General features: G+C 39.7%; 1 protein-coding gene across 1 annotated transcript in view; it reads left to right on the forward strand.

The window, feature by feature from the left end:
* Ppp2r2a (protein phosphatase 2 regulatory subunit Balpha) overlaps window positions 1–20349 on the forward strand; it is a 56721-nt gene extending 36372 nt beyond the window's left edge. The window contains exons 4-10 of the mRNA XM_050121847.1: window positions 4537–4702; window positions 10118–10230; window positions 10905–11082; window positions 11995–12159; window positions 13048–13217; window positions 15732–15823; window positions 17911–20349. Of these exons, the coding sequence (XP_049977804.1) occupies window positions 4537–4702; window positions 10118–10230; window positions 10905–11082; window positions 11995–12159; window positions 13048–13217; window positions 15732–15823; window positions 17911–18190 (1164 nt within the window). The 3' untranslated portion in view covers window positions 18191–20349. The remainder of the gene's footprint in view (window positions 1–4536; window positions 4703–10117; window positions 10231–10904; window positions 11083–11994; window positions 12160–13047; window positions 13218–15731; window positions 15824–17910) is intronic.
* The last annotated feature ends 6465 nt before the right edge of the window (window positions 20350–26814 follow it).

Genomic DNA, 26814 nt, shown 5'->3' on the forward strand with positions numbered 1-26814 from the left:
TTAGTTTGGCTAGGGGTATGTCTGTGTATCTTTTAAAGAACTAGCTCTTTAGTTGATTGGTTGTTTTCACTTTGCTAATTTATACTCTGATCATCACCATTTCTTTCCACCTGCTGACTTGTTCTTTTTCCAGCATTATTGAGCCATTTCTCCACTTGTTAATGCAGGTGCCTAGATCTCTAAACCTCCTGAGACGGTCTTCGTCATATCACATAAGTTTGGATGTGTTAATGTTTTCATTTTTTGCCATGGGTATTGTGGTGTGGGGGTGTGGGTTCATGCGGGTCCATGAAATGAAGATTCAGGTTCTTAAGAATTAACTTAGCTTCTGCAGCTATAGGGGGCTTAGTCTCGGTGAACAGAAGCACTTTCCCTAGCCCTTTGGAATTTTTATTTTTCCTTGTGTTTACACTTTAACTAGTAGATTTCCATATATCAAAACATACTGAATGAAGCTTACAAAAATACAATGCCAAGTGCAAATACCTGATTCATGAGCTAACACAGTTTTCCTGGTTCCCTCTAAACCAAATTTTGCATTGGCTTTGTATCAAGACAAGATTCACAGAGGGCAACGAAAGGTATCTGTAATACAAATGATGGATTAAGGCTTATATAAGGCTAACTCCAGATATGGCCTAGTGGGGTTTCATGGCTAGTGGAGGTTGTTTGCCATCTCTCTGGCGCAAGGCTTGCAGGACATTATGCCACAATTTTTATTTGACCCCAGAAATGCTTTTCTTCTTGATTTTTGTGTGCTACTTAATTTTCATGAGGTTGTCTATGCTCATGAGTTTCTTTTGCTGTTAACTTTGTACCTTACTCCATTGTGATCAAATAGAAAGCAATGAGTTGTTTTTTGTTTTCCTGTGTTTGTTAAGACTCGCATCCTGTCTGAAGCAGAGAGGTGATCAGCTCCTAAGAAACTATATCCTACAGTGTTTGTATGGACTGAATGTTCTATAGGTGTCTATTGAGTTCATTTGATCTGTGCTGTTTTTCTGTTTTCAGTTGGGGAAAGTGGGGCATTGAAGTAGTGACAGTTGTGCTGGGGTTATTCTGTGACTTCACGTCAATAGTTGTAGGAAGTTGGGTGTGCAATTGTGTTTGGGCATATGATTTTAGAATCACACTGTCCACTTGATGGATTGTCTCACAGTCAGTGTGAAGTAGTTTTTTTTTTTTTTTAATCTTTTCTCAGTAGCTGTGGTTTGAAACCTGGCTTTTTTGTTTGTTTTTCGAGGCATGGTTTCTCTGTAACTTTGGAGCCTCTCCTGGAACTAGCTCTTGTAGACCAGGCTGGCCTCGAACTCAGATATCTGCCTTCCCCTGCCTCCCATGTGCTGGGATTAAAGTCATATGCCACCACCACGTAGCTTGAAGCCAGTTTTTATCAGCTTTAGTGACACCTGCTTGTACTTGCTTGGAATGCCTTTTACCATTGTTTCACCTTAAGGTGATTTTTTTTTTGTGGTGAGTTTCATTTCTTGGGGTCAACAAATAGATGACACCTGATTTTTTTTTTTTTGATTCAGTCATAATCTGTGGCTTTTGATGGGAGAATTAAGATCATTAATATTCAGAATCGTTATGAAAATGCATGTATTTTGGTGTGTGTGGTGCTTTTTTCATCTTGTTTTAACTGTTACTCTAGTGTTGCTTATTCTTCCTATGGCCTTGTAGATGGGTTTGCTTTTTCTCTCCCTTTAGATATCTTCTGTAAAGCTGACCTTGTGGTCATACATTGCTTTAGCTTGCCTTCCTCCCTCTCCCTTATTCCTCCCTCCTTCCTTTCTTCCTTCCCTTTTTTCTTTCTGTCTGTGTGTATGCCTGCACACCAGAAGAGGGTCCCAGATCTCAACAGATGGTTGTGAGCCACCATCTGTTGAGTACTAGAACTAGAACTCAGGACCTCTAGAAGTGCTCATAACCTCTAGAACTAGAACTCAGGACCTCTAGAAGTGCTCTTAACCCCATCTCTCTAGCTCAGCTTAGTTTATTTTAATTGTGGGAAAATTTTTATTTTTCCTTCTGTTCTGACAGATTGTTTTGCTGAATGTAGTAGTCTGGGTTGGCATTTGTTACTTTCAGAACTGAGACCTGGCTTTGCAAGTATCAGTTGCTGTTCTGCTGTTACTCTGATGGGCCTGCCTCCATAAGTGACTTTATGTTTTTGTTCTTGCTACTGAGATTCTTTATTTTCTTTATTTGCTATTTGAATTATGGTTTGATGAGGGATTTTCTTTTCTGGTTGTCTGTCTGTTGTGAATGTTTCCTGTATCATTTTTTCCTAACTGAAATTTTTTTCTCATCTTTTGAGAATATTTTCTGTGCCTTTAGAATAAGATTCTTCTCTTTAAGTATGGCTGTATTCAGTATATAGCCACTGGTTATGTGGCCATTTTCAGTTAAGTTTATTAAAGAATAGATAAATTCCCTGTCATGGCGATGAAATAAAGTGAAAATAACATATGATAGCTAAGGCTGTGGTAATGAGGCTGCTAATATTCCCAAGGCCTCTTCCTGAGATTGTCAGCACTATGTTCTCCTGCTCCAATGGGGATGTAGTCTTAGAAATGCTCGAGTATGTAAGATGTAGAAGTGGATGGGCTTGGATTTTTCAGTGGTATAGTTGTTCATGCAAATAAACAATAAATCCATTTTAAAAAAGCTAGAAAATGAATGAATGAATGAATGAACGAACTAGCAAGACATTAATCCCATCCAAGAGTTGAAGTGCAAACCTGTAATCCATCACATGGAAGGCTGGTGTGGGAGAATTACAGGTTTGAGGCTCTCCTGGTTTATATTAGCAAAACTGGAGTGAATGAAGAAGTGAGTGAATGAATTTCCCTTTGATTTTAGTAGCTGTATTGTAGATGCTCAGTGTAAGGCCAGTGGTTAACGTGTGGCAGGTAGAAAACAAAGTTGTTCTAGAATTATGGTATACTTGCTTATTTTTGTCTCTGCAATATGTCTTATGACTCGTGATAGGGACTGAATTGCCAGTAGACCTGGTGCTACACAGCAAGGCTGCTATGGTCAGAGTCCAAGCCTGCCTCCTGGCATATGTTCTTGTCCTTGTTCAGTGTGCCGCCTCCTTCCTTACTCCACTCTGAGTCTTGTTAGGACAGGGTCTTCTCTGTGGACCTTGTGTGATTCTTGAACAGTCTGTAGAATAGTATTTTGGTTCTGTTTCTGATCATTTTGATTTCATAGGTTTGCATTTTTTAATGCAGTTTGTAATTTCTCCTTATTCTGTACATTGTGTACTTGAAATGTATACTTCCAACACTCCGGATTCTGCTAACTATCCCCTTTAAGCATTGGATAGTCGTAGTACTACTATATATCACTGTTTCTTTTTTAAATATGATATAAAAACTAAAACAATATTCATTACTGTAATTATAGTCTCGTTTATTATTTCATATGATGCTGGTTGGATAAGTTTAGGTGGAAGTTTGACAGCATTCTTTCTAACATGATATTTGAGTATACAAAATAAATGATTTACCTTATGGAATTTGGCGTATGAGTATGACAGTGGGGCAAACACTAAAGTTGACTTTTACATCAACATACTTCCAGAGCTGGGTATGTTAGTGATATGCTCTGCATTCTTAACATTGGTCAGCCCACTCACTAATAATTGATGTGTGCAAGAATAACTAAGTAGTCCTGGTTTTCATTAAAATGATTGTCTGTTTGTAAAATTATGTTTTCAATAGTTCTTTTTTGAATAAGATTTAAAAAAAAAAACAAAGGTTTTCATGAAAAGGTTTCTAATTGTGTGGTTATAATTTTCACTTTTGCTGGACTGCTGGTGTTAACTGAAGCCCTTCTCAAGTAGTGTTCATATTAATCTCTTCAGTTGATATGCCAGCAGACTGACACTAAGTGAACTATAAGTGTCAGGGTGTAGGGTTCCTGTGATGAGATCAGGAGAGTGGGCTGTGTAGCAGAGTTTCAGGCAGGCATTGCCAGGGTACTGATACAGACAGACAGGATTGGTAGCAGATTTGTCCCTACCAGTGTTCTTAGGTTAGGCATTTTTAGGGTCACATTGTGGATTTATGAGAGCATCTTTTTTAAAGGGCTTTTCATCACTGAAATACAGAAAGGAGGCTTCAGAAAAGACAAGACCAATTATCACATTAGGTAACAGACAGTGTGCTTCAGCCAACTGTTTTTGAGCATTGTCTCCCTAATTTTTACATTTTACATGGGATCCATTATTGTGGGTGTTCATATTTCTTAATAGTATAACTGTGCTATTTAGTAGGCAACTTAATCAAGCCAGTCTGTATTTATTTGGTCCACTTTTTGCCTATTGAATGAACTTATGAAGTGTTTCTTTTCTATTCTTTGTAAAGCCTTTTTATTTCTTAAAGGGTTTTGAATGCAGAAAGTGGTGTAATAACATATAAGATAAAGCCGCCTAGTAAGCTAATCGACAATTTCAGAGTCTATTGGAGTTGATTATGGTTAAATATATTTCTCAATATAGTCCAAATATTTTTCTTTCTGTTTTAGAACAAAATCCAGTCTCATAGCAGAGGAGAATACAATGTTTACAGCACCTTCCAGAGCCATGAGCCAGAATTTGACTACTTGAAAAGCTTAGAAATAGAAGAGAAGATCAACAAAATTAGGTGGTTACCCCAGAAAAATGCTGCCCAGTTTTTATTGTCTACCAATGGTAAGTGTACATCTTTTGTTTTTAGGCACTCATGTAGCCATGTCCTGTAGAGAGGATACAGGCCCTTCCAAGAAGACTTCTGCTTGAGATCTTTGTGAAGAAACGCTAGCAGAACCCTTCCCTGTACAGAACGTAAAGTCTATGTTAGCTTCTTTTATTGTTTACTAGCAAGTTTAAATTTTTATTTAGCCTGTTTTTTTGTTGTTTTGCTTTCTGCTTCCTTTCAGCCTTGTGGCCTTGGGCTGATCCAGAATACTGAATTGATTATTCCTCACCTGTAGAGTAGAGACAGCAGTGTCTGTTGCAGTACTGTTAGGAATACATAGTAATGTGGTACCTTGGCACGCAGAACCAGGGTTCAGAAAATGTTCATTTCCTTACTCTTCATTGCTAAACTGGGCAGAGGACAGTTTCTGTGCCAGGATGATCTCTGGGAGAGTTTCTTTCCTTGGCTTACATTAGCATATCACTTTCTTCTCACAAAACCACATGCCTGAAAGACTTATCTTCTCATACTAACTGCAAGGAAAGTTGTTAATGGGGGTTAGAGTTAGGTGAAATGGAGGCAAAAATTTGAAGCCCTGTATGACAAAGTTGAGTGATTCTCTCTCCCCCCTCTCCCCTACTTAAAATGTGACTTGGTTTATTTATACTAGGACCTTCGGATTAAAGAGATGAGGATGGTGGTTGGAGATCTGGGTAGCATGGCCTATAAAAATTTAGATTAAAACTTTTTTTGAGACTGATACACGTTAGCAGAAATCTCATGTTTTCTCATCTAACTATTAATAGAAGCAAACCTTAGCACTTATACCTTTCTATTTGTGGAGTGTAGACTCATGACTTCTTAGGATAACAGTGGGAAATATTTAGATCATTAGTGATGATTTAGATTATCCACATTATACCCTGTAGTCTACTATATTAATTTTGGGGAATGCAGCACATAAAATACTACCACTCATGATTCCATTTGTGTCCTTGGGGACCTATTTTTCTTCCAATTCAATACACACACACACACACCGGTTTTCTTGTCTTTTCATATGAATGTTTCTTTGCACTTACAAGGCAAGGGAGATAATGCGACAGTCTTGCATTTTAGCCTAGGCTAGGCTTAGCTTTCCCAGGCTGGGGTTGCAAGCTTGGACCACAAGGCCTACCTCATGGCAGTTTGGATTTTTTACTTTTTCTAAAGTTAGGGATCAAGTACAGGCCTTCAAGAGTTCAAGCAGAGAGGGTAGTATAATGGGACGCAGTGAGTGCTCAGGACTCCCTCCCTACCTCATTGCAGATCATTAGTTATCATTCACTATGTCCACACGCAGCTTCCATAGACTGCCTTTTTTGCTCTTCTAGCAAAAGTGTCACCGAATAAGCATTTCCTTTGTTTGGCTTTGAGATGAGGGTTATAGGTGTAGTCACTATGCTCAACTGTGATGACCCTTAATTTAGGGGACCATTTGAGGTTGAGGCTAATAGGAACTCCCATGGCTTGGCCAGGGGTCTGTATTCTGTATCTGTAGACAGTGGAGAATATCTCTAAATACTGGATGCCTACATTTGAAAATACTACTTTTACATATTATTTAAGGGCCTCTTTAGTCACTGCTCTATTGTGTGAAGAGATGCCAAGACCAAGGTAATTCTTAAAAAAAAAAAAAGCATATAATTTGTTTATAGTTTCAGAGGTTTAGTCTGTTACCATGGAGGGAAGCGTGGCAGCAGGTATGGTGTTGGAGAAGTATTTGAGAGCTACACCCTGATCAGCAAGCTGGGGTTTGTGGGCAAATGGAAGAGAAACAGACTGAGCATGGGATTTTGAAACTTCAGAGCTTACCTCCAGTGAAACACTTCCCCCAAGAAGGCCACACTTTCTAATCCTTTCAACACTGCCATTTCCTAGTGATTAAGCATTCAGATATACGAGCCTATGGGGGCCATGATTATTCAGTTCAGACCACTATAGCCCTGATAGAACAGTTTATTTGTGTTTGTTTTGGGGGGGCATTACTGCTGATTTCTAAGAGAACTAAGATAACCTCAGGGAGTTAAGTGTTTATATTTAAAAATAGAGTTCAATATGACAGTATTAAAAAAGTTAGCATTTTATAAGCATTTATGTTTGAGTATGAAGGGATAGGGAAGGTATAGAAAGAGTTACATCCAATGCTTTGAAGATGTCAGCATCCATACATTGTATGGTCCTTGTTTAATGTGGCATACAACATTAACCCTCGCCCAACATGGGTCTTTATACCAATAAAAAGACATTACTTGGGATAACTGCATTTTGTTTATATTCTTTGAGTGTTCTTAAAAAAAAATTCTTGAGTCTGAAAGATGGCTCGGTGATTAAAGAGCACCACTGTTTGATTCCTAGCACCCACATGGTGTCTCACCATCTCTAACTCCAGTCCCAGGGGATCCAATACCCTCTTCTGAATTCTATGGGCATCCGGTGTATACACAGTGCAGACAAAGCCCATACACATAAAATGAAGCATAAATTTAAAAGCAAATTTAGTTTGCCTCTACTGAGTCCTGCTAATTCTTCTACACCCAGGATACCTGATTACCATGATGAACAAGAGCCACTAGTGAATAGGTTGCTCTCACAGCCTTTGGCAAGAATGAAGTTTTAAACTGCAGATAAAGCTACATTTCCACAAAAGGAACTTTGCACATGGTTTTCCTTATTCTGACCCTCTGCTTGTAGCAGGAAAGTTATAGAGACCTTGAGTTATTTGTTGGCAGTTTAGGGAAATAGCTAGAAAGAAAAAAGCTTGAGAGATGAATGGTCATTTGCTAAGAGCTATAACATCATGCTCCATTGTGTACTTCTGTGGACTTGGTCCTTCTCACACAGCACGGGCTATGGGGCAGAAATGCTAGGTAAAAGTGGATTTTCTGTGGAGATTTATTTCCTGTCTGCTTGCTCCCCAGAGCACTACACTGAGACCATGTAGTTATCCTAGGACTGTTGTCTGAGGTTTCTGTCCTTCCCGATTCCCAAAGAAATCACACAGAAGTCTACATTAATCATAAGCTGATTGGCCCATTAGCTCAGGCTTCTTATTAACTCTTATAACTTACATTAGCCCATTATTCTTATCTGTGTTAGCCACATGGCTCAGTACCTTTTTCAGCGGTGAAGTCATATCTTACCTCTGTGTCTGGACAGGACTGCAGAGGAAGCTTCCCTCTTCCCAGAATTCTCCTGTTCTCATTGACCTACCTCTACTTCCTGTTTGGTTGTCCCACCTATACTTCCTGCCCAATTGTCCCATACCATAGGACTTCAGTTTTGTGTGTCTTTTTACTGAGACAATAAAAATAGTTACATTCTGAGTCACGAGCTTCACAGTTAAGAAAAAATATGCCTAAAAAGAATATCCAACTTTTTCAGGGTAGTTTGTTTGCTTTAGAGGGCTTTTTCATATTGTTTTGTTTTCCTTTGTAAATGTAAAAAAAGACACTAACTAATTCATCTCATCTGAAAGTTTGGCAAGTTTCCTTTCTGGACCTTTTATACAGTTGATGGATTTCAATAGGCGGAAGACAGCTGAGGGGGTGGGGCAGATTTGTCATCCTCATCTTCAGAAGGGGATTTCTAAGCAGATGTCTGCATCTTCTGAAGAAAAGAAAGTATGTATATATATGACTTGTATCTGAGCATCTATTTCTTAACTGTCAGTTTATGAACTAAATAATAGTGCATTGGAAACACATAACAGATACAAGAGAATTGCAAACAAGATCTACACTAGAGCTTAGGATTGTAGGTTACTGAAGCTAGCAGTTTCTATTTACGTTTCATTTCGTATCGAGTTATAAGCAGGCAGTAGAAATGGCCACACTGTCACTGATATCTCCCTTTGGCAATTGACTTGCACTTCTTTTAAATGGCTTCTGAGCTATTTTAAAGCTAGGATATTCAATTTTGCTTATGTAAGAACATTAGAGATGTCTTGCTTTTGAATAAAAATATGATTTTAGAATTATAACAAAGTATAATTATACTGAATCCATAGTAAATAATTACAAATAATACATAGGTAGATTTTATTTCCGAAGAATATAGTGAACAGGTGTGCCACTGTGCCATGGAGAAGAAGCTTGGCAACATGAGCTACCAACCATAAGTTATGCTGACAGAGTCTGTAAGACCTTTGTATAAGAGCTTACCATTGTGTTCTTCCAAACATCCAAAGAGGAACATTGAGGGACCACTGCTCACAGCTATCTAGATAAAGACAAACGATCAAAATTAAGGGGCATATTTAAATACTGAGGAGGCTTGATGGCTAAATGCTGTGTGGTGTTTGAATCCTAGAACAGAAAAAGGGAGTTAGTAAGAAACTTAGTTAAATCTAAGTATGTCATTGTTGCTTAAGACGTTGACATTAGAGAGACTGGGTAAAGTGTATATGAGAATATACCTATCTTTGAAACTTTCTATATGTCTAAACTTCCAAGATGAAAAAAAATTTTAAATGGGCTATTGTATACATCCTTGAATTATAGGAATTTTTGTCTTGAAGGGGTGGAGGATTTGTATGCACACATATACCAAGGCAGGGTTTTTCTGTGAAGCTCTGGCTGTCCTGGAATTAGCTTTGTGGACCAGGCTGGCCTCAAACACACAGAGATATGCTTGTTTCTGCCTCCCAAGAGCTGGGATTATTGCACTATTACCTGGTGAGGATTTGCATTTAAACACTGTTTTCCAGGCCTCTGTTTGTATTTTGGTAATCACTGATTCGAGAGGAGAAAAGGCAAATTTAAAGAAATCATTCCATGCCATCAGGGATTCTGGTCTTCCATAGATATATTGGGTTGGGATCCAGGGAGCTCAGGAATAGACAGTGCTGAGTCCATTGTGTATTTTCTAGATTTAACATTGAATACTGGGCACGTATGCACACATAAGCTTTATTTTACACATGAAACAGTTCTATTTTCGAGAGACCTGACTTCAGCTTGATGAAAATGAAAAGGCACATGGATTCTTTTGGTGTTGTTAAGAGTAGTTGGTGTGTGTTTGGGGGGGGGGGGTGGCTCTTTTAATCTGAGTACCCGAACCTCATACGAGTTCTTGGAAATCTGGTTTACAGAGTGAAACCCTGTTTACAAACAAAAGAGCCTGCCACGATGACCCATGCCTTTAATTCCAGCAGCTGGGAGACAGAGATAGGAAAAACATTTTGAGTTTGAAGCCAGCTTGATCTGTATAGCAAGTTCTGGGATGGTCAGGGGTACCTACTGAAACCTTGTCTCACCAAAGAAAGGGGGTAGGTAGGAAAGTTAAAAATTCCTTTATGTGAATTATTAAATAGCATACTTAAAATAGCTTTTCTATCATAATTAAAGTAATTTCTGGATTTTTGAAGACTTTCTTAATTCTCTCCCCAGATAAAACAATAAAATTATGGAAAATCAGTGAAAGAGACAAAAGACCAGAAGGCTATAACTTGAAAGAGGAGGATGGAAGGTATAGAGATCCTACTACAGTCACTACACTACGGGTAAGCACTTACTAAAAACGACTCTCAATCCTAGCACAGCAGGGCAGAGGAAGGTGGATCTCTGTGAGTTTGAGTCCAACCTCATCTACATGGTGTGTGTTTGAAGACAGCCAGGCCTATAAAGAAACCCTGACTTTGAAGAAAGGAAAATGCCTTTGATAGGATTTTTGTCAGTATTTGTATAACCTGGCTTCCAAACAGATACCATTATGGCCTCTGTTCCCGGCCCCACTGGTGGACAGTTCCTTATGGGACATTGCATCTTTCTCATTGAAACAGCTCTGCCGAGGTCTTACCACTACTAGACTGTTTAACACTATTCTATCACTGGTTTTGGCTTTCAGAATTGGAATCTTAGTCATTGCAAAGTAATTTTCTTTGGAGCTCAGACAGTAGAAATGGACAGAATCTTACAGTTTTATGCTAAAGATCCTAAGAATAAGAAACTGGGTTTTCATTTCCTTCTTAGCCTTGTTAATTCAAACCATAAATGTACTGGTATATACCAGAAATACTGCTTATAACCTAGTACTTTTTGTTTGGTTTTGGATTTAGGGGAGTTCAGATTGGTGCTTACACAGAACCAACATCAGTGGCTTTAAAAAACTCATTCTTAATCTATTCCCCCATGTTTTGTTTTCTTGTGAATCTGGTTTTTCATATTTTGTTGACAGGTGCCAGTGTTTAGACCCATGGATCTAATGGTGGAGGCCAGTCCACGGAGAATATTTGCCAATGCCCATACCTACCACATCAACTCAATTTCTATCAATAGTGATTATGAAACCTACTTATCAGCGGATGATTTGCGGATTAATCTCTGGCATCTGGAAATTACAGACAGGAGTTTTAGTATCCATTTGACTTGTTTAGTTTGGTGTTTGGTAAAGAAATCACTGTGTCATGTTAGATTTATCTTCTCTCTCCTTAATGTATTTGAGTTCTTTGCTTTATAATATTTCTCCCATCTTTGTGGCATCTCCCCAGTCCCTCTTAATTTAAGTAATTAAAACTGAGAAAAAGTTACCTTCATGAGAAAATAGAAATAAGTATCATAGAGCTGATCCCAAAATAGATTTATAGAATTCTAGGGAATTTCTTTTGTGCCCTGAATATTGAATCTGAGTGTTTTGCTATACTTGTAAGATATTTAACGCTTTAATTACAAAAATATTAACATTGAAACCTGAAACTGATTTAAAGATCTGTTACTGCTTGTGTGCAATAGTACTGTTTAACAATCTCAACATTAAGCAGACTGAGGCTGGCAGACCAGGAGTTCCAGGCCAACCTAGGCTATATAATTGATGAGACCTCTCAATAAAAAGAAAAAAAAAAACAAAACACTTTTTAACATTTCTGGGTTTGCTTGCATAGGAGTAGAGTGTCATTAACTCGGGAGGCAGAGGCAGGCGGATCTCTGTGAGTTCGAGACCAGCCTGGTCTACAAGAGATAGTTCCAGGACAGGCTCCAAAACCACAGAGAAACCCTGTCTCGAAAAAACAAAAAACAAACAAACAAAAAAAAAAAAAAGAAGAAGAAATACTTGGCCGGACAGTGGTGGTGCACACCTTTAATCCCAGCACTTGGGAGGCAGAGGCAGGCGGATCTCTGTGAGTTCGAGACCAGCCTGGTCTACAAGAGCTAGTTCCAGGAGAGGAACCAAAAAGCTACAGAGAAACCCTGTCTCGGGGGGGAAAAATACTTGGTCTTAGTTATTTGCTCTTTTCTGAGTGGAGATTCCTTAATGAAATGCTGTGTAGATATTGTGGATATCAAGCCTGCCAATATGGAAGAGCTCACAGAGGTGATTACAGCAGCAGAATTCCATCCCAACAGCTGTAATACATTCGTGTACAGCAGCAGTAAAGGAACTATTCGGTTATGTGACATGAGGGCATCTGCACTCTGTGACAGGCATTCTAAATGTAAGTCTGTGTCTGCCCTTTCTTTAAAATGGTCTACTCAGACTCTGCCAGGCTTGTGTGTCTGTGGGTAGCTTCCCGACCCATGAGACTTATTCTACAGGAAGCACACGGGGTTGGAGTGTCTGGAGGTGGATGTGTGGCTAAGTTCTCCAACTGTGTATTCAAGCAGAGCTTGCTTTCTTTTTTCCCTCTTTTTTTCATCCCTCTTTCCTCAACCTTTGGAACTTACTAGGAAGCCCCCTTCCCCTCATGAAAGGTTCTCTTTATAAAATGTTGGGAAAACAGTGACATTAAAATGGGTGAAGCTGGAGAGATGGCTTAGCAGTTAAGAGCATGGCAGCTTACAACTGTCTAAATGTTTGCCCCAGTTCTAAGGAATCCAACATCCTTTTCTGGCTTTCTTTGATACTGCACACACATGATACACTTAGATACAGGCACATATACAAACACCATACACATAAAATAAAAAGGGATGGAGTTATAGAACTATTTTCTTGTCTTTGGTTACATTTAAAAAAAAAAAGCTCAGATATATGTACCAGTCAATAAAATCCTTTTATAAGGCAACTGGAAATTTGGATGGGTGAGGTGGGAGGTGGTTTTCAAGAGTGACAATAATAGAGACAGTGAGGCAGATTGTGCACTGAGGTAAAATGTCCCACATGAGTCTTCTTGTGCAAAATCAGACCCTACATCATCAGGGTTTTGCACTTTGTAGTAATCATTCATTTTCTTAAGAAATTTTGAAAGGAAATGTGTCCCCAAAGTTGGCAGAATTTTTTTTTAATTAGCCTGTGATTTTTATTTTCCCCTCTCTTGAATGATTATTTTAGAAAATGATTTTATCCAATCCCAAATATTAAACCTTTCCCCCTTTGTTTTCAGTGTTTGAAGAGCCTGAAGATCCCAGCAACAGGTCATTTTTTTCTGAAATCATCTCCTCTATTTCTGATGTAAAATTCAGCCATAGTGGTCGCTATATGATGACTAGAGACTATTTGTCAGTCAAAATTTGGGACTTGAATATGGAAGACAGGCCTGTGGAGACATACCAGGTATTCAGTTTGTTTCTTTTGAAGGGTGTGTGTCTGTGGGCAGTGTATAGAGGTCTTTCTTGCAGGTTGTTTGGAGTGGTGCATTTCTCTCAGAGAGCCATGAAGATGTTACTGTTGCCTGTGTTAAGTGTATGGGTATATTACTCTTCCTGCCTGTGTAAAGTGTATGTTGTCCGTTTAGGATTGCAGGGGAACTTAATTTTGTTACTTAATTTTAATACTGGCCACTTGGTATGCTGCTTTGTATACAGAAGAAGTGTGGGATGGAGCAGAGCTAGCGAACACTCTCAGCAGAGAATGTACTCCAGGTAGTATGTAGTGTAGAATGACAGTGAACCAGAGCTTAAATTTGACCCACCAAACATGACTCATCTACCTCCTGGCTCATTTTCAAGTTTAAAAAGGCCTGAATTCTTGACCGATGGCTTTTGGATTTGTTTCTTCAGTGCAGAATGTAAGTTCAGTATTCTCTCCTTGTCGGACAGCTACTATCCTTGACCCTTGTCTCCAGTGTCAGAGATAGGCGGGACTGAGGTACACAGTTCAGCACAGGCCAGGCCAGCAGAGCCTGTGGACCAGGGTAGAAAGCAATTCTCTGGAGCAGCCTAAGGAAATGTGTGGTGTTTACAAAAGTAGGACAAACACACACCTCAAGAGTCTGATTTTTCAACTCTCAAAATAAATGTGAGTGAAATAGTGTTTTATTTTCAAAGTGTTGGCGATATCCAGGAGAGCTACTGGTTGTCTTCCCCATGCCTGACACTGAGATGCTAGTTTCACAGTCTCCCTTTGTTTGGGGAAGAGACCCTGCACCATTGTGAATGCTCGATTTGGTTCTTACCTTACATATTACTTGACTTGCTGTTCTGTCTATAGAATTGGATTAACCATTGAGGATGAAGTCACATTATAACAGATCATTTGAATTTGTATGGTCATCTTGCTGGCCTCTGAGACTGGAGGCTATTTCTGATTGCTTTATGTCTACTAATCCTGTCCTGGCCCTTCATCAGTTTCAATTCCTGAGTGTTAAAATACTTAATATCATAGACATGACTCAAATCTATCAATACTTGAAGTAAAGTGAACATTTGCAATGAACTTAGATCCGAGTGTGCTAATATACACATAAAATCCCAGAACTCTGGAACATGATGCAGAGGTTTGTTATAGAGTCCCCAAGTTTGATACCAACCTGTTGACTGTCACTTCTTAAGGTTCTCATTCTGCAAAAAGGGTATGGCTGATGAACACTTGTTTTTCCTCTGATCTCAGCAAACACTGGGAAATGTCTTTGTTGTTGGTACCATCTTGTGGAGATGTTCTATGCTTTCTGATTGCCTTTTAACTAGCAGATTTACTTTGTAGTTTAGCCATTATAGTTTCCAAAATTGCCCTTTTGTGAAATACTATAACTCAAAAAAGAGATACATTTTTATTGAATAAAAATAGGAAGTGACTCTCAAATGTTTTATCATATGTGTGTGAGTGAGTGGTGTGTGCATGCAGAGCGCACATGTGGGCGTCAGAGAATGACTTTGAGGATTCAGTTCTCTTTAATGTGCATATCCTGTGATTCAAACTCAGGCTCGATGACAAGCATATCTCATAGCCCATTATTGAATTTTTAAATGATATTGGTAAGTGAGAGTGAGGAGATGGGGACAGACAGCCAAGAGAAATCAGTATGTCGTTAAGCCAAAGCCTTGCTGTACTGTCTATTCAATTTAAAATAAAATAGTACTTAAAGGGGAGGAAGCAGGTCAGCAGGAATGGAATGAGTGTCAAGAAGTAAAAATTAAATTCCTCTGCAACATTCTTTTGTTAGTGTCTTATCTGCCATTTTCAAATATCTTCTGACTTAGATGTCTCAGTTACTATTTGATTCATGTGAAGAGACACCATGACCAAGGCAATTTACAAAAGAGAGCATTTAAAATGGGTCGTGGTTGCACACACCTTTAATCCCAGTACTTGGGAGGCAGTGGCAGATGGATGTCTTGAGTTTGAGGGCAACCTGGTTTACAGAGGGCGTCCCAGGACAGCCAGAGCTACACAGAACAAACCCTGTCTCTGGGAGAAAAATGGAGGAGGGCATTTAATTGGGGTCTTGCTTACAATTTCATGGTGGGGAATATGGGCAGCAAGCAGTCAAGCATGGTGTTGGAACAGTAGCCACAATAAACAAACAAATAAAGGCAATACCACCTAATCCTTCCCAAATAGCTACCAATTCTGGACCAAACATCAGATGTATGAACCCGTGGTAGGGTGTATGTTCTTATTTGAATAATGACAGATGCTTTAGTTTAGATTGTCAGGGTATATTACAATGCCTGGAAAGGTGGTTTTTCTTAGTTGTGCCATGGAAAATATGCCTGCGTAAGAGTATGTAAGGACTAGAAGTAAGATTAGAGGGTGTGTGATTCTGTATACACACTCTCTAAATGGAGCTTTAGTTATTTTCCTGATTTGAAAAGAGATTGAAATAAACTAAGTATGTTTTCTCCCCAGGTACATGAATACCTCAGAAGTAAACTTTGCTCACTGTATGAAAATGACTGCATATTTGACAAATTTGAATGTTGTTGGAATGGGTCTGACAGGTAAGGAAAGAAACTTTGTTATGTGTTCATCCCTCTTGTCACATTAGGTAAAAATATGACTTTTTTTTTTTTTTAAAACAGAACTTATAAGTCATTTTCACCCAGGTACTTGTAAAATAAACCTAGTAATCATGGATAGAGCTATAATGACAAAAACAAAGTATTGATTTTCAAAGTAAATGCAAATCATAAGAAATCTATACCGGGGTTATCATTTTAAAATCTTCCCCAATTTTTATGAGCCAGATAAATGACATTGCTAGCTAGGACGGTGTGTGCCTGTAGTCCTAGCTGAGGCAGGAGTAACTCAGACCATGTTTCAAGAAACATTTAAATCAAAAATCACAACCCTGATATGCCAGCAGTTAATTAAAGTGGTGGATTTTGTTTTTGATTGCTACTCAGGTGTTTGGAGAACTGTTTGGGCAGCAGGTACTTCATGCAGTGTTGTACTTCAGTGTCTCTTACCCCTCCGCTCACTTCACAGAAATTATTGCAAGTGTTAGTGTAAGCACTTACTCCTTACTGTATTCCGACTAAAGCAAAGCATAGTTTTGAAATTACTGTAGGCCATATCTAAAGCAATTACAGGTGCTTTATTTGGCACTAGTTGAATTTAAAACACTTGACATGATTCAGATTTCTTGGTGTTAGATGTTACAGAGAGCCCTGGAACTTGGGATGCTTGTCTTTTATCTGGTTTTTAAGTTATAAGTACCCGAGTTTTACATGAAGCCCAGTAATAGGCTGGTCACGCTACACTACTCAGATGCTTGCTGCAGGGTAAGCACCTGTGATGTCATTGCTAAATGTGAGGCCAGTATGGACAGATGTCAAGAAAACGTAGTGATGTGTAGGTATGGTATTTTATACAGCCATTTTTTTCCCCATGTCTGGTAGCTGTATGGTGATTCTCAACATTAAGAATACTTTCTTAGGACAGACAGGGTGATGGATGTAGCAGAAAGGCTTCCAAACAACGACCTGAGTTGGATTCCTGGTGCTCATAGTAGAAGGAAGAACCAGCTTGTACAGATTGTCTTCTGACTCCATGTGTTACTCACACGAAAGGCTTTTGGATTCATTCCTATCAAATTACGTATTGAAAAATTATTTTTCAAACTATTTCTTCTGATGTTTATCTTAATTTTATGTGTATGAATGTTTGCCTGCATGTCTGTGTAGCATGTTTGTGCTTGGTGCCCATGGAGGCCAAATCAGGGCAGGAACTTTACTGGAACTGGAGTAATAGATGGTCGTGAGCAACCAAGGGTTGCTGGGAACAGATACCTGGGCATCTATAAAAGCAGAAAGTGTCCTTAACTACTAAACCCTTCCCAACTCCCTCACTGCTTCCTAAAGGACAGAGACCCCCATCCGCCACAACCATGGCTTCAAAAACAGCTTTGGTCAGTGCTGTCCAGAGCTCAGAGACTCACCAAGTGTTCTCAGTCCTTTTGTAGCAGAGTAAAACCTGCTTTTGTCTTAAAGTGACACGGCGTCATAACTTGTTCTCTTTATTCTAAAAGAGTTCTTTAGTTTCTTGATTTTCATAATCTGGGCACTTTGTGTTATAAAATAACAGTTATTTTATAGGTTGTTTCTCAGTGTGAGCATTGCATTTGCTCATTAAATAAAGATTATATACAAACTTTACAAACCTGGACCGAGGGGCCACCACCATCTTAGTGTGAATCAATTTTAAAGAAAAACAGTTGGGCTGGAGAGATGATGGCTCAGCGGTTAAGAGCATTGCCTGCTCTTCCAAAGGTCCTGAATTCAATTCCCAGCAACCACATCGTGGCTCACAGCCATCTGTAATGAGGTCTGGTGCCCTCTTCTGGACTACAGGCATACATGCAGACAGAATATTGTCTATATAATAAATATTTACAAAAAAAGAATTTTAAAAAAAGACAGTTTTAGGGTTGTCAGTGACATGCACCATCCTGAATTTGATTGATTGTCTTAATTCAGATAAGTTTAAAGAAGTTGCTTCCTGCAGAGTGCTAGTCCACTCTGCTCACTGATTTGTTAAAGTAAACAATCTCTTGTTAACAGTTTGATTGGGTATTCTACCTTTACAGCGTTGTCATGACTGGATCCTACAATAATTTCTTCAGAATGTTCGACCGGAACACAAAGCGGGATATAACTCTAGAAGCATCACGAGAAAACAATAAGCCTCGCACAGTTTTGAAGCCACGCAAAGTTTGTGCAAGTGGCAAACGAAAGAAAGATGAAATAAGTGTTGACAGCCTAGATTTCAACAAGAAAATCCTTCATACAGCTTGGCACCCCAAGGAGAACATCATTGCCGTAGCGACTACAAACAATCTGTACATATTTCAAGACAAAGTGAATTAGGCTGGCATTCCTAGCAGAGGGAGCCACTTCCTGCTTAGTGAGATAGTTGAATCTAGCATTCATACCTATAAGAGAGCGGTCCATTGTGGCGCCCCTTTCCAGTGTTTGACAGTGTGCCATTCGACAACACATATGATAGCCTCATGGAGAAAGCTGTGTGGATGCGTCCCGGGCTGTTCTCCATGTCTGCTAGCCATTTAGGAAAGGGAAGGGCACTTTTAATTTAATGACTTCTTGCACCATCTTGCCTGGTGGACTGGACTGGACTGTTGTCAGCATTGTTGTACTCCACTTTTTATGCCTTCCATTGTGATGACGTCAAACACAGTGAACGCCTTCAGTCATGCTATGGGATTTGTGTATCCTCATTACTGTATCATTTGTGGGGTACACCCCTCTTTTTTAAATTAAATACAGCTCATTCTTACTGTGGCTTGTAGCATTCCTCCTCTCTGGCCTCCTGGACTCTTCCCCCTCCATCTCTTACCCTTGCCCTTTCCACCTGGTCTCGGTGGTGGCATATCAAAAAAAGGAAGAACTAAAGAAAGCACACAAAATGAGTCAGTCTGGGGTCAGTGGTAATGGGGGTATATGTTGCGAACAAATGTTTTCATAACAGTTGGCTGTAATCACTCCTTGCCATGTCTGGCACTGAAAATAAGGAAAAAAAACCTACTACTGAATAAAAGTGACAAAGAATGGAGAATCTGGTTTTCTTTTTCTTTTTCTTCTACCTCTTTAAACCACCAATATTTTGTGTCATATCCTTGGGTGCAGTGAAATGAAATGGGTTTCTATTGTCTCCTTGGTATTTTTATGAACTATTTTTAACAAGTGTTCTTTTCCATGGAGCCTCGGAGAGAGGTGTGGTTCTGTTCACCCATACGTTGAACATATATTATTGTTAAGGGTTCACAGTCTAGAGATGCTGGAGGGTTCTGTGTTTTGTGTCTGCTTAATTCTTCTGTTCATGAAGTTGCTGTAAATGAGAACCACGGTTGTAGAGCTTCACTTTGAAGTCTTCTTCCAGTGCTTAATTTCATTTTGTCTTAGGAAATACCAAGTAGACAAGCTGACTTTTCTTGCTGTTGTGGCACAGCAGAGTGGAATTCCATCTGGAAATAACTTGGTAGATGAAGCCCATGCTGCACTGAAGAGCTGTTTTGTACTGCTTGCTATGGAATCAGAAGGAATTGTACTTTGCCATAGATACACCTTTTCTTTTGGTTTTCCAAAGGTATACTCGGGACAAGCTTTTAAAGGTACAGTGCTGCACGGACTGCAACAGCTGCATAGTACCAGATGGGAGTCTACCCACATTGTCCCAGTGCTGAGGCCCTAGCCAAAGATGGAGAGTGCCCCAGTTAGTGTGGAACTGCCCTTGGTCAGTCCTGCAGGAAGCTTTATGGAGAGAGAATGGACTTTATTTTTAAAAGATGAATGAGCAGGTGTTTATATGAGAATGGTAGTATATTTTGGTTGAACAGTAATATAACAATGTTGAATTTAGAGGACTCTGCGTGCTTATATATTTCCACTGCCTATTGTTCTTCAGTAATGAAAAATGATTAAACAACTTCACCACAGTTCCCTCTACACTTACACAAATATGTCTTGTACATTAACATTTTTAGCACACAGGAGAAATTTTATGTAATAAAGTTACTGTATCTTTTGGACTTAAATTTGAATTTGTATTTAAACGATGATATGTCTGATTCTTAATGGCACTTTTACTAATTTATTTTGGGATCTTGGGTGCACTCCTAGTCTTGTTACTTACTCTTTTGGCTTTCAAGTAGATAGTTGTCTACCCAGAAGGATCAGCTTTACTCATTTTTGGTTGGGCAACTTTCTGGATCTTTCGGGATGGCGGTTTCCCTACAGTTTGGCCTTGAAACCACCAAGTAGTTCTTAGGAACTTTTTTTTTTTATTCAAATGGTAGTTTTGTGATTCTCATTCATAACTATAAGGGTTAGTTTTATATAGTCAAAGGAAACCTACTTGCCAAACTTAAGATGCCTCTATTAGGATTGCTATCATAAACTATTGTAACATCTTAAGTGGCTTTTTAATTTCTTTGGTGTAGCAAACTATAAGCCCAGCCACTCATTTTATATCGTCAACTTTTATTAATAAAAATTACAGAATAAACCTAGTCTTGTCAACTTGTTTGTATTTTCCTGCTCTATTAAAACCAAGACATATTTTATCCTTTCAGTGTTTTTCTTTCTTTTTGTTCTTTTCGAGACAGGGTTTCTCTGTGGTTTTGGAGCCTGTCCTGGAACTAGCTCTTGTAGACAAGGCTGGTCTCGAACTCACTGAGATCCGCCTGCCTCTGCCTCCCAAGTGCTGGGATTAAAGGCTTGCGCCACCACTGCCTGGCTCCTTTCAGTGTTTTTGATGCTAGAATGGGAGAGCTCATTCTGTTACGACAATTCACATGGTGGCTGGGCAATAAGAAGAGGTAGTTTATCAACCTACAGTATACTTAGATAACTAACTTGTAGGTATTAATTGGTATAGCCCCTTTTTTAAATATTTTTTTATTTATTATGTAACTATGCCTGCAAGCCAGAAGAGGGCACCAGACCTCATTACAGGTGGTTGTGAGCCACCGTGTGGTTGCTGGGAATTGAACTCAGGACCTTTGGAAGAGTCTTACACATGAGACTTAATCATGGCTAGGGTTTTTTGTTTTAATTTTATGTATGAATGTGGGTGCACATTTGGCACAGAACGTGTGGAGGTCACAGGACAGCTTGCCGGAATTGGCTCTCCTTCCACTGTGCATTTTGGGACCAAACTGCAGGTCATCAGGCATTTACAGACCATCCCACCAAACCTAGAGAAATGCAAAACGATCATTTGTAATTTTTATGATTTTCTTTTTAGAAAATTGTGTGCCTGTAGAGCTAAGTACTACTGACAAAAGCAATTTAAACCATTTGGTTATTTAGAAATATCCATCTTTTCTACCCAGCATGATTTCAAATGAAAATAGTATCCACTGTCACCCTAGCCCCCATAAAGAAAATTGCCTGCTGTCTCAGTGGGTAAAGGAATTCAGAACCAAATGTGATGATCTGCATTCATTCCAGCTAGGAACAGACAAGTGACTCGCTTGTCCTATGACCTCCACACCTGCTTGTACACTCCTTCGTACACATTGACATATATATTGGGTCTGATGTGGTGCACACCTTCAGTTCCACTACATGAAAGACTAGGTAATCTCTCGATTCAAGGTCAGCTTAGTCTATAGCAGGTTCCAGAGCTACATATGGAGACCCTCTCTTTTGTTTTTAAATGAAGTGCGTTCTAAGTAATGAATCAGAATTTTCCTCACTACTTGAGAATCTGTCTCAGGTGCCTTAATGATCTGTCAGCATGGAGAGTTGAAACCATGTAACCGAGTTTCTTCTATAGCACTCTGAGTCAACTCTTGGCAACTGCCCTACTTCATCTTATATCTGTGCATGTGCACAGAAACACTGCACCGAGCAGTTAGGTGTGGTGTCTCGTGAATCCATAGAGCCTGGCGGTGTTCTCAAGATACTGAGTAATTTGGGTTTCAGTGTTTCTTACGGTGGTATGAGGCTGTGTGACCCACTAGCCCTGTCTGTGGTTGAATTAGACACTTTACAGACTTGAAGTTACCATAAAATGTCCCTCCCTAATACCTCACTTCTCAAATATAAAACCACAAAACTTCGAATTCTACAAAGAATTCTCCAAGCATAAAAAGACTTAAGAAATATGACCAGCAACAGGTTATTTGGGTAATTTCCCACTAGGGGGCAATAGTTAAATTTTGACCTGTCTTTGTGGTATAGTTTTGAAACTATAGAGAGGAGAGTTAGGTTTCTGATCTAGGAGAGACCCATTAAATCACAAGTAAGAGGAAATGAAGGGCAAATCCAAAGGGTGCTTGTGTCCAGATGAATGCCCTTTTCACTGCCACCCTGTAGTGAGTGGAGACCCTGAAGCCATCTGATGGCTGGAATGTACCAGCCTCACGGGGAAAGAACTTAGTATTTGTCCCTTGCACTGTGTTAGAAGCAATATGTGTGGGGCTGGAGAGATGGCTCAGTGGTTAAGAGCACTGCCTGCTCTTCCAAAGGTCCTGAGTTAATTCCCAGCAACCACATGGTGTCTCACAACCATCTGTAATGAGGTTTGGTGCCCTCTTCTGGCCTGCAGACATACACACAGACAGAATATAGTATACATAATAAATAAATATTTTTTTAAAAAAGCAATATGTGTAAATATGATTTCCTTGGATAGTTAAAATCCCTTAGCAGAGAGGCCATTCACTCATATGTTCTTAGACTTGTCCTATAGGAACGAATCATCCAATATAATCATATTATCTTTTTTTTAATATTTATTTATTTAACCGCTGAGCCATCTCTCCAGCCCCCTCATATTATCTTCTTATATGATTTCCTTGGATAGTTAAAATCCCTTAGCAGAGAGGCCATTCACTCACATGTTCTTAGACTTGTCCTTCTATAGGAACTGGAATCATCCAATATAATCATATTATCTTCTTATTTCTCCGCCTGACCTCTTGAGCAGATTCCCATGCTGAAGATTTTGTTTTGAACTCATGATCTTGTTTCTTTGTCTTCCAAGTGATGGAATCACAGGTGTGTGCCATCATGCCTGACTTTCAAGTACTTTCTGTAAACAGACTTTTCTTGTCCTCATAACCTCACTTGTGTGCATGCTCCATGGCCAGTTCCTGTTAATTGAATTTTGTTTTTATTTTGCAAGTAGAAAATACTAGAATAATATGTATGCCAGTCTCAGTGTTGAAATTAAATGTTAAATTAGTGTACGGTGCTAGAGATGGAATTAGTACCTTACAGGAAACAGCCATTTAAGATCTGGAACAGGTTGTTAAAAAAACTTTTCAAGGCCGGCGGTGGTGGCGCACACCTTTAATCCCAGCACTGGGGAGGCAGAGGCAGGCAGATCTCTGTGAGTTCGAGACCAGCCTGGTCTACAAGAGCTAGTTCCAGGACCGGCTCCAAAACCAGAGAAACCCTGTCTCGAAAAACCAAAAAAAAAAAAAAAATACTTTTCAAGATACCAAAATTTGGACCATAATTATATCACCCATGTTTTCATACCCATTAACTGCACACACCTGTGTTTTCATTTTTATCAATTTGAGAAAATAGTGACAAACTCAGTATAGTGGTGCACACCTATAATCACAGTAGCCTTGGAAAGAGGAAGAATCAGGAGTTCAAAGTCATCCTCGGGTATGTAGGTTTCAGACCAGCCTGGACTACATGAGCCACTATCAAAAAGGCTGGGCGAAGGCTGGAATGATGGCTCAGCTGTAGAGTATTTGTTGCTGTTGCAGAGGACCTGGTGCAGCTTCTGCCACCTACGTGGTGGATCGTAGCCATCTGTGATCCCAGTTCTAGAGGAGCCAATGTCCTCTTGCCTTTGAGACAGAGCATGCACATGGTACACATACATACATATAAGCAAAACACTCATTCACAAAAAAATCATAAGAAGGCAGAAAGAAAACAATGTAGCTCTTGTGTGTTGAATATACATTTATAGGATGTGCTTCATAAAGTACATTCTCTAAGTATGAAGTTTGTTTCTTTTCATCCCTAATGGAGTCTTTTGAAAAAATGGACCTTAGTGGGCTGGAGAGATGGCTCAGAGGTTAAGAGTATTGCCTGCTCTTCCAAAGGTCCTGAGTTCAATTCCCAGCAACCACGTGGTGGCTCACACCCATCTGTAATGAAATCTGGTGCCCTCTTCTGGCCTGCAGGCATACAAGCAGACAGAATAGTATATACATAATAAATAGATAAATAAATTTTAAAAAAACCTTAGCCGGGTGGTGGTGGCGCACACCTTTAATCTCAGCACTTGGGAGGGAGAGGCAGGCGGATCTCTGTGAGTTCGAGACCAGCCTGGTCTACAGAGCCAGTTCCAGGACAGGCTCCAAAGCTACAGAGAAACCCTGTCTCGAAAAACCAAAAAAAAAAAAAAAAAAAAAAAAATTTGTTTTGCTATTTTAGGCTTTTTTTTTCTTTGCCGAGTTGGAGGTGGTTCATAATTTTTTTTTTTCATGGTGGCTAGAGAAAGGGTTCAGAAGTTGAGCACACTGGTTTCTCTTGTAGGGGACTATGTTCAGTTATCAACACCCAGGTGGGATGACTTGAAGCTGCCTGTAATTCCAGATCCAAGGCATCTGATGCCTTCTGGCTCCCATAGGTACTGCTTTTACATGCACAAACCCATATTCAGATATGCATATATAGTCATTTTTTAAAACAGAGGTTTCAGTAGATTTAGGCATAGGCACCAAAGAGAGAAGCACTCAGAAAAGTATCCAACTGTGTAGGTTTCTTTAAATATTTCTATACACAGCTTTAAAAAAAAATATATTAGGGCTGGAAAGAGATGGCTCAGAGTTAGAGCATTGCCTGCTCTTCCAAAGGTCCTGAGTTTAATTCCCAGCAACCACATGGTGGCTCACAACCATCTGTAATGGGGTCTGGTGCCCTCTTCTGGCCTGTAGGCATACACACAGACAGAATATTGTATACATAATAAATATCTTTTTAAAAAATTATATTAGCATTATTTTGAGTTTTTCCCCCCCATAACGCTGAGGAACAAACCTACGATTGTCTTCATGCAAATTTTTTTTATTTGTTTTGAGACAGGGTCTCACTATGTAACTCTAGCTGTCCTGGAACTCACTATATTGACCAGGATGGCCTCAAACTCACAGAGATCTATCTACCTGCCTGTGCTTCTTAGGTTCTGGAATTAAAGGTGTGTGCCACCATACCTGGTGATACTTTGCTTTCTTATCTAAATTGAATTGTTGTACACTACTTTACTTGGTAATGGAATTATCTCAAATAGTGAAGAACTGAGTGGTTAGTAAGCTGGAGTGTCGTATTCAGTCTTGCGTATCTCAGAAAGAGCTCACTCTCGATCCATCCCCACTTTTCTTTCTACAAAAAGCCAAGTCCTCACACAGAACACTTACTAAAATGGTAGGACAAGCTCCAATAGAATAGAATTGATCTGTGTATATGTCCTCTGATCAAAATAATTTTTTTTAACACCTGAAAATCGTGGTTTGGTAGTTCAGTGGGTAGTAAAAAAACAAAACATTTAAAAATACCTTAAACTTTGTAAAGGAAGCATCTAAAAGGGGGCTGGAGAGATAGCTCAGTGGCAGAGTGCATACTGCTCCTGCAGCAGCCCTCCTTGCAGAGGACATGAGTTGTGGTCCCAGCACACATAACTGGATATGATCACAGGCCACTTTTAACTCCAGCTCAAGGTGAATCCCATGGATGTCTCTGACTTCCACAGTACCTGCACCAGTGTACATCCCCACACAGGCAAACATAATTTAAAAAAGATAAGTCTTTTTTGTTGTTTTGAGATGGTTCCTCTGTGTAGTCCTGGTTGTCCTGGGACTGGCTCCATAGAGCTGGCTAGCTTCTGGTGGGAATATAGGCATGCCCCACCATGCCTGGCTAAAAATAAATCATTAATGAGAAGTATCTGAAAGAAAAATGGCTGGTGATATAATTAAAAGTGATAGAGCACTTTAAAAAATTAACAAATGCTGAGAAACATGAGGGAAGTCGTGTGCATTCGTTCAAGAGGCTGTGTCTCAGCTCCAGTTGTGACACACCTTTAATCCCAGCATTTAGGAGACAGGCAGGTGGATCTTTGAATTTGAGGCAGCCTGCTCTACAGAGCGAATTCCGGGACAGCCAGGGTACACAGAGGCATGGTGGCACACACTTGTAATACTGGTGAGTAGGAGGCCGAGGGAAAACTGTCAAGGCTGGAGATCAGCCTGGACTTCATAGTGAGTTCCAGACCAGAATGGGTTACAAAGTGAGACCTTGTCTCACAAAGGCGAGCAAATGAAATAGATCGATAGATAGATATCATTGGGTCAGTTGGCTATGAAGTTGAGAAAAATCAAAGGCAGTTTACAACTTAATTTCAGGAGAATTGAGGGAGCATCTAATGAAAAACTAAGAGAGAATTAGGGTTTTACAATAAGTTCATAATCTTTAAAAAGTTATTATTAGTGGGACAGTGGTGGTGCACACCTTTAATCCCAGCACTCGGGAGGTAGATGTAGGTGGATCTCTCTGAGTTCGAGGCCAGCCTGGTCTACAGAGGGACTTCCAGGACAGACTCCAACATTACAGAGAAACCCTGTCTCAAAAAACAAACAAATAAACAAAAAGTTATTACTAGTGGAACAGGACATGGTTGAGCAGTTTAGAGCATGTACCACTCTTAGGACCTGAGTTCGATTTTCAGCACCTCAATGGAGTAGCTCACAGCTTCCAGAAAATCTAGTGGTAGCGCGATCGGATACCTCTGACCTCTAAAAGTACCTCCACTCCAACACACACACTTGTATAATTTGAAAAAAAATCTTGCCGGGCGGTGGTGGCGCACGCCTTTAATCCTAGCCCTCGGGAGGCAGAGGCAGGTGGATCTCTGTGAGTTCGAGACCAGCCTGGTCTACAAGAGCTAGTTCCAGGACAGGCTCCAAAACCACAGAGAAACCCTGTCTCGAAAAACCAAAAAA

Source organism: Alexandromys fortis, unplaced genomic scaffold, assembly GCF_014885135.2.
Source record: "Alexandromys fortis isolate MF-2015 unplaced genomic scaffold, M_Fortis_MF-2015_v1.1 scaffold_203, whole genome shotgun sequence".
NCBI lineage: Eukaryota > Metazoa > Chordata > Mammalia > Rodentia > Cricetidae > Alexandromys > Alexandromys fortis.